This window comes from Anastrepha ludens, chromosome 2, assembly GCF_028408465.1.
Source record: "Anastrepha ludens isolate Willacy chromosome 2, idAnaLude1.1, whole genome shotgun sequence".
Classification (NCBI taxonomy): Eukaryota; Metazoa; Arthropoda; class Insecta; order Diptera; family Tephritidae; genus Anastrepha; species Anastrepha ludens.
Window position 1 is genome coordinate 172,748,020 of NC_071498.1, and position 8,498 is coordinate 172,756,517.

At 39.0% G+C, this 8,498-nt stretch overlaps 1 protein-coding gene across 1 annotated transcript; it reads left to right on the forward strand.

The window, feature by feature from the left end:
• The first annotated feature begins 6,716 nt into the window (after positions 1 to 6,716).
• On the forward strand, positions 6,717 to 7,447 carry LOC128860490 (uncharacterized). Its single transcript, XM_054098067.1, has 2 exons — positions 6,717 to 7,063; positions 7,131 to 7,447. Exons 1-2 carry the CDS (start codon positions 6,775 to 6,777, stop codon positions 7,379 to 7,381), a joined length of 540 nt encoding a protein of 179 aa, XP_053954042.1. The 5' UTR covers positions 6,717 to 6,774; the 3' UTR covers positions 7,382 to 7,447.
• Positions 7,448 to 8,498: the final 1,051 nt, after the last annotated feature.

Sequence of the window (8,498 nt, forward strand, 5' to 3'; positions counted from 1 at the left end):
TCGCATGATTTTTTCATTACTTCGTAAGAAGCGAAGTGCTGCTCAGCAGCATGCTCAGCAGGTGAGTGCTCGTTGAAAACAAGTGGTAAGTGGTGATGAAGATATGTATGTATGGAGTGAAGTGCTAGGCCCCCCCAAACTCATTTCCTTTGTATGATTTGCTGGGAGTGATGTTGTATTCTCATCAATAATAAATAATAAAAATAAAAAAATTATAAAAAAATTGTGTAAAAAGTAGAAAATAATTTTTCTTAGGTTCAACGAAATAAAGGGTTTTCCAATAACGGGTGTTACAGGTGAATCGATCGGGCTATCGAGAGATGATTAACGAATTTTTATGTCCGGAAATAGATGGTGTTGATCTGGACAATGCTTATTTTCAACAAGACGGCGCTACGGACCACACAAGCAACGAAAGCAATGGTATTTTACGGGAAAAGTTTCTGAACCGGGTTATCTCTCGAAGAGGTGATCACAATTGGCCACCGAGATCTTGTGATTTAACCACCAACACCTTGTGACTTTTCTCTTTGGGGCCACGTGAAATAGAAGGCCTACACCAACATCCCCGGGTCGGTTCAAGACCTCAAAGATGGGATTCGTGAGGCTCTCGAGGACCTAGGGCAGCCACTTTGCAATTCGGTTATGGAGAATTTCATGAAAAGGATATTGTCCTGTAAGCGTTGTCGTGGTAGTCATTTGCTTGATGTTATTTTCTACTATTAACGGCATACCTTCCTCTTTATAATGAAATAAACATCCGATCATTTATATTAAAAAATAGCATTTTTCTATGAATATCAAAATAACGCCTCTTATTGAAAAACCCTTTACTACTAAAATATGTCGTAGGACACACAAGATCATTTAGGGCGCAGTTTCAGCCACTGGGCAGACTACAGACACGAAATGATTAATCTTATTATGACATTTGCAAATTATAATGGCCAAAATATTTACACTTAATTGTGAATCACCCTATAGCACTTCCCAAGGTGTCAGAATAAATGAGCCACCTTACACAAATAAAAAAATTGTTTTGCTTCAACAGCACAGCGAAACGGGCCAAGTTTTTGCTAGTCTTATTATAAATGTATACCAGCACCTACATACATACACACATACAACTGCACGATTTTTTTTTTGTTTTTGTATTTTAATGTTTTTTAGGCACTGGATAAAGCAAAATTGTATTGCCAAATTCTTGTCATTCTCTGCGTAATACTTCCACCAATTAAATTGTTTTTATTTTCGTTCACTTCTTTTTCTCTTCAAGCTTCGCTTCTTCATAATGACACTTAAGGTGTCACGCTTCCGGCCGCTATTCATTTTAAAACATACATACATGGAAACAACAACATCTATTATACATATAAACATGTCCATGTGCATACATTTAAATGTAAGAAAATGTTCGTTAAATCCAAACTGAAAGTGTTTTTGGACCCGCCAAATTTGCTTCCTGCTTTTCACTTTCGTGGCTTTCGAGGTAAGCAGCTTATATTCGTAAAACTCTTACGGTCAGTTGTTCAGCGCAAGAGCGCAGAGCTGAGTGGTGAGTTTGAGGCAAACTAATTGTTAGCCTGCGAGATTGAACCCTTTAGCTCCAACCCTTAGATCCAGTTTAAAAGAACCACAAAACAGAAAAAAAATTAAAACAAAGTTCATATCGCACTGAATAAACTATAGATTCCAGATCAAAGAAACCTCAATTTTGAAGTGTATTGATTAAATATCGTTTACCAGTGGCTGTCAAACTGTTCAAACTTGCTCGCCGCTATATGTACTTATACGAACTATTGCTTTGGACAGCACTGTGGCTAAATATTTCAAGTTTGTTCAACTGCGTTGGCTCTCAAAGTATGTATGCAGTCAAATACAGGGGAGCTCATGTGCACAATTTTTTTCGCAGGCTACAGGGTGTACCATTCCAACTGGGTCAATAGAGTAATAATAATAAAATAAAAAAAGTAATTCAATAAACTTTGAGAAGTCCCAACCCATCGACCGCATAAATTCCGTTTTTTAAATTTCGATTTAGTATAATTTGTACCATGTAAAGGGTTTTTCAATAAGGGCGGCTAGATGTTGAGATGGAATAAAATGGCGTTTGCTGTGTGGCACGTAGCGCCGTCCTGCTGGAACCACATGTCGTCTAGGTCCATATGGTTCAATATGGGCCATAAGAAATTGGAATGGCCACCACGTCTACCGAAAAATGGGCGCAATGCGCGCAACGTTTGCGTTAATGAACACTCATTTTGATAATAAAGTTTTATCATTTGAACGTGCTGTTCAATCCTGTAACTTGCCATGATGATTTGGCATAAACAACTGAATAATAAACAAAAGATTTAACAGATGTCACCAAAACAAACTGGCTGCCACAGGGCGCCAAAATCGACCCGCGCCAATTGAAAAACCCTTTATTTATAAACAAAGAAAAAACGCGTCGGAAATGTTTCACTTTACACTGAAAGTAATCGATCAGTCGTGCTTTTAGTACTCAAAGGCTTCACACAATTTGTCATTCAAACTACATTTTTTTTCATCACACATCATTCACGAAAAACCATCAAAGTACCATCAAATAGTAACTCTTTCAGCAGGTATTTGGTCAAAGGCCATTCTTCATAAGAGCTAGCGTGACAATCCATGATGATCCATATCGGTTTCAGTTCACTTTGGACTCAGTACGACAGAAGCAGAACGCTTAAAATGCTGGGGATCCCACGCCACTCAATTACCAAACTCTTAGCGGTGGCCACCGGTCATGTGAAGAAGCTTGGACTTCCGTACAACCCCTATTGCAGAAGCTGTGGGGATCCGACAGAGAGACAGAACACTTTCCTTGCAAATGTCCGGATCTGGCTAGGCGATTCCAGTGAATATAGAAAACAGTTGTTGCTTTGACTTAACTCAATCAAGTCTTCTTCTTCCTGATTGGCGCATTAACAACTTACTGGAATTCGGCCGAGTTAAACAAAGCGCGCCAGTTGTTCCTTTCTCGTGCTAACCGGCGCTAGTTGAACACATCAAGTGAAGCCAAGTCCTTATGCATCTGATCCTGCATCCAATGCAGAGGAGGTCTTCATCTGCCTCTGCTACGACCACCAGGTTTGAATCCATTCGGACAGTCGACGTAGCCAACGAAGCCGCAGAATCTTTATTCCCTGCACTATCTCTATGTCGTTGTAAAGCTCATCGTCCCATCGCCTATGATACTCGCCGTCACTAACGGGCAAAGATTCAAAATCTTCCGCAGCATCTTTCACTTGAACACTCCAAGCGTCGCTTCATCGGATGTTGCCATCGTCCAAGCTCCTACGCCATAGGTGAGGACGTGCATGATGCGAGCCCCATAAAGTGTTAGTGTTGTTCGTCGGGAGAGGACTTTACTGCTCAGTTGCCTACTTAGTCCAAAGTAGCACTTTTTGGCAAGAGAGACTCTACGTTGGATTTCAAGGCTGACATTGTTATCGGTGTTAATGCTGGTTCCTAAGTATACGAAGTCTTTTACAACCTCGAAATTATAACTGTCAACAGTGTCGTGGGTGCCGATACGCGAGTGCGCCGACTGTTTGTTTGAAGACAGGAGGTACTTCGTTTTGTCCTCGTTCACCATCCATTCGCTTTGCCTCTCTATCCAGTTTGGAGAAGGCAGAACTAAAAGTGCGGTTGTTAAGCCGGTGATGATGTTTATATCATCAGCATACGCCAGCAATGGTACGCTCTTATAAAAAATTGTGCCTGAGCGATTAAGTTCTGCGACTCGTACGATCTTCTCCATCATCAGGTTAAAAAGTCGCACGAGAGCGAGTCACCCTGTCTGAAACCTCGTTTGGTATCAAACGGCACGTAGAGGTCCTTCTCAATTCTCACGGCGCTGCTGGCATTGAGCAACGTCATTTTGCATTCTCGCAAAAATTTAAGTAGGGAATACTAAATTCGGGCCGGACTAAACTTTTTATATTTGCCCAGGTTTTAGTAAAATTTTATTAATTTTTGGAATCAAACAAATTGATAGGCCATGACAATTATACCAAAATATTAAAGTCCATGTAAAATTTTCAAAAAAATCGATTTTTTTTCGATATTACGAAAGTATAGTATCTTAAGAATATATTGTGAAATTTTCATGCGGAAATTCCTAATATTATAGCTTCTATAGCCCATTAACTATGTAGAGAGCGGGCCGCGCGCTCCTATACCTCAAATTTTAAACTCAATTATCTCAAAAAAGTTATAGACCGATTTGTTTGAAGTTTGGTGTGGTCTTTCTATACATTACTAACGGAAGGATAAACCTAAATTTGAAATATTTCGCGTTGGTAAATAACTTTTTGGGGGTTAAAAATGTAGCCCTAAATTCTGACTTTTTTTTTAAAGGCTGATTTTATAATTAATTTTATGCTCGTTTTTTTTATTTTATAGGTTCATCCTTTCCGTTAATATCGCCGCGTTACACATATTCTGTCCTATGAACTAAATATACTTTTTTGGAAAGGGGATAAAAAATAAAAATACCCGTGTATCGGCGATTTTCATGTACACGCCACAATTTTTTTTTTGTATTTTATAACTTTAAACGATATCTGTATAGCCACACGATTTCAGGATTAACTTAACGGATTTGAATGAAATTAGGCACACAGATAGTGTATCACATTTCTAGACTTTTCACCTTGTTTCACAGGGTTGCCACCTGTTCGAAATTAAAAAAAAAATTGCGTGAGATATGCCGATGTGGGTATCAAAAGAAAGGTATTTCACTCCGCTTACAATAGAGATAAAAAACCCCGAATTTTTTTATTAATTTTATTATATTAAAATTAAAAATTGTTACATTAAAAATTTTAATGCTTTTAAAGAAACTTAGGCCTTTTATTTTTGCGGGTGTAAGCATTTGTGTCATTTGTTATTTTAAAATCAGCCGCCACTATAATCCACTGCTTAAAGCGTGATGCAAAGAGTTCGGCTGTTCTCTTTGACAAATTTCCTTCTCGTACAAGGTCATTGAAGTCGGCTTGCGTTACTAAATGCGGCACTGCAGTCCCAAGTTCACTGGGTGTTGGTACAAATTCCGATACTTCTGGTTCCCAGCATCTCGCATTCGATGCAAGAAATGTTGATAGCATTGTTGGCGCTACTGTTGGTTCTCCATCTCTTAATTCGGGAGCATCATGAAAAATCTCCATTGAAACCGCTATACGTTCTTCTGGTGAGTACAGAACCGCTGGAATAACCGATTCTACATTAAGGTTAATACGTTGTTTAAAAATTTGGAGTCCCTTCAAGTTATGCCGAAAATTTAGAAAAAATTAAAAAAAAAAAAAAAAAAATTCACGAAAATCTGAGAATTGATAAAATTTTTTTTTTTTTATTTTACATAATAAAAACATTTCCACGAGTCTGCCTGCAGAAATTCAGCGCGATTGGATCACGGAAAAAGGGTTAAAAATTGATCCAAAGTTTTTCACACAGGCGGACTACGAGCTCTATATTTTATACATAAAAAACAAATTCTTACGTGTACATGAAAATCGCCGATACACGTGTATTTTTATTTTTTTCTCCCCTTTCCGAAAAAGTATATTTGGTTCGTAGGACAGAAAAAAGTTCGTTTTTGTAACGCAGTGTATTTTATAAAAAACACCAATTTCATTTTTTCCCTTCAGATCGATTGACTAAGAGTAATAAATAGAGCAGTTTGGGACCTCGCGTCGTAGGCAGCCGACAAGAAATTATCTTGAGCCGCCATTTTGGAAAAAAAATTAAAAAAATTTTTTTTGTACTTTCGAAAGGTTAAATAAAGTTGTGTTCAAGCTTCAAAATAATATAATCACTTTATCACCTTTAAAAAAATATTTAAAACTATATCGATTTTGAGGCTTCTACATGGACTTCCCCCTTAACATATAATAAGGCAATTTGTAGGGCTCCTATTATTTTGACCGTCACTGTATGTGCCTCCCACTATTTTTTCAAGTGCAGTGCATACATTTTAATAGAGCCAATTTTTTTTTATAAAAGGGCATTTATTTCTAATGTGACAAAACTAAGAATATCTACATAAAGTTACATAAATATTTACATGAATTATATCTAAGAATTCGTACATTTCTTCATTTCCATTTTATGCGGCAAAGAGGCGTAAAAATTGCATGCCAAGTTGACTATAGTTGCTCTAACCAACATACACACACACATGCATAACTACTTCCAATCATTTATGAATGCTTAGGTATAAGTATATACATACATACATACACACATAGATAGCGATTTCCATGCTTATCGATCGCCTCACATTCACCGGTGTTGAGCGAATTTACGCTGCGTGATCTAGGCCCAACTCTGCCATTCTCAGCGGGTCGTCCGCATATAGCACACACATGTATGTATGTATGTAGGTGTACATTTGTATGTATGACCAAATTTCGAAACACAACGGCGTTGTATCGATAAACAAAGCGACTAGTGTTACTTTCCGCAGCGTAATCGCGTTGCTGCAATGGCAAGTAGGCAAACGAATGCGAGCGCCAATAAAGCAGGCAATCGTCGAGTTACCACATTTAGGAATAGAACTTTTTTCTTGGAGGTGTTGGCACACTTTTTTTATTCAAGCCACTGTAAGTCGCAGCTATACAACAACAATTAAATTTCGATATAAAAGTAAAAGAAATGGCGTGCAAAGTCAACAGTTGACATTGGCCGCTGCCTTGACAAAAACCAAAGAATAACTGCTTAATATACAACCATTTTGCTGGAAAAATGTTAACGCACACAAAATTTCTACTGCTCGCCTTGTTTGCGACTTCGGTCACAGCCATGGATCCCACAAAGCCCACCACTACCAAACCAATATCTGTTACAACCGAAGTCATAGAATCAGCGAAGGATCCCCAAACAAATGTGGCTACAGGATCGACCCCGATGGATGGCGCCACTGAGCGACCGACGGCACAATTCGATATGATGGCACAACGTATGGACATCAGCAGTACGCAAGGCGAAAACGATGAGTATCACTACTTGTGCACAGTGGGCAAAAGTCGTACACGTAAGTGAAATTATAATAATTCATTTTTCTTAAGCTCAAGTTTTAATTTCTATTAAATTATTTTTAGAAAATGTGATGTGCTTTGCTGAGGACAATACGCACTGGGACTCACCACACAACGTGAACCTGAAACTCCGTTGTCCTAAATCGGGTACCGGTTATGAGATCGCATTCGCTCAAGTGGATGTCTGGATGACGTCTGATGATTTGGTATGTCGCGTGACTGAGGGTGGTGTGGGTTATGGATACATCGGACTACAGCTGACCGCCTACAATACAAATGAGTTCCATTATATTGCGGACGTGTTTTCGGTTTGACCACAGAACAAAAGGGCAAACGGAGTAAATGCATTGAATTTCGCAAAGTAAAAAAAAATAATAAGAGAATATTGTGTGAAAAAAACCTACAAAATGTTTTGCTTCACTTTTTGGATTTTAAAGAAAGAGAAAGGAAAGAAACGAGAAATTAACCAAGTAATTGCTTAGTTCGGTCCGGATCGAACTTTGTATAGCCGCGCATATTATAAATACATATATATACGAGGGACGTTTGAAAAGTCCTTGTAAAATCAGAGAGATGGCGCTACTGGCGCGTATCGAGGTTGTGTTTAGTTACGCGGATGATGGGGCTCTAATAGTTAGAGGGAAGTTTCTGGATACTCTGTACGATTCTATGCAGGGATATCTAAACGCAGTTACTAGATGGGCGGGGACTGCGGTCTACCGTAAATCTTCCCAAGACGGAACTCTTCTTATTAACGAGAAAATAAAAAAATACTCAGAGCTCTTCTTCCCTCAATAGAGAGCACTCCGTTGGTGCTTTCTGACAAGCTAAAATGTTTAGGTATAATCCTTGACAGAAACCTAACGTGGAAACCGAACACCGAGAAGAGGATACGGAAGGAAACAGTCGCCTTATAAATTGTATTTTGATCCTATAATAACACTATAAAGCCAATTCTGTTGTACGGAGTCATTGTCTGGTGGAACTCACTGGAAAAAATGGCATCGGTGAAGAAGCTGGAGAGAGTCCAAAGATATACTCCTACTCGAGCGCTTATGCAGTGCTAAACGTGCCGCAATCACATTGGGAGTTACAGGCTCTTGATCTCAATTACAGACACTCAAGTATCCTTAGAAACTTTGGTTTCATCCCCTTGACAACTGATTAATGCGCACTCCTACTTAATCCAAGCGATATATACTCCACTCATATTCCTTCAAGGGACGAGCGGGCGAGGTGCAATATTTGGAGGTAGCGCCTGGTAAACCAGTTCACGGATGGCGGTGAGGACCTCTTCATCAAACTCAAGTTCACGTAACCGGACCACTGCAGTGTATTCCAGGCAGAGGTAGCCGCAATTAAAGAAACAGCTGAGTGGCTGCTCACTTGTGCACTTACTGTCATGAGAAGTTATTACCTCCTTCCGGTAGA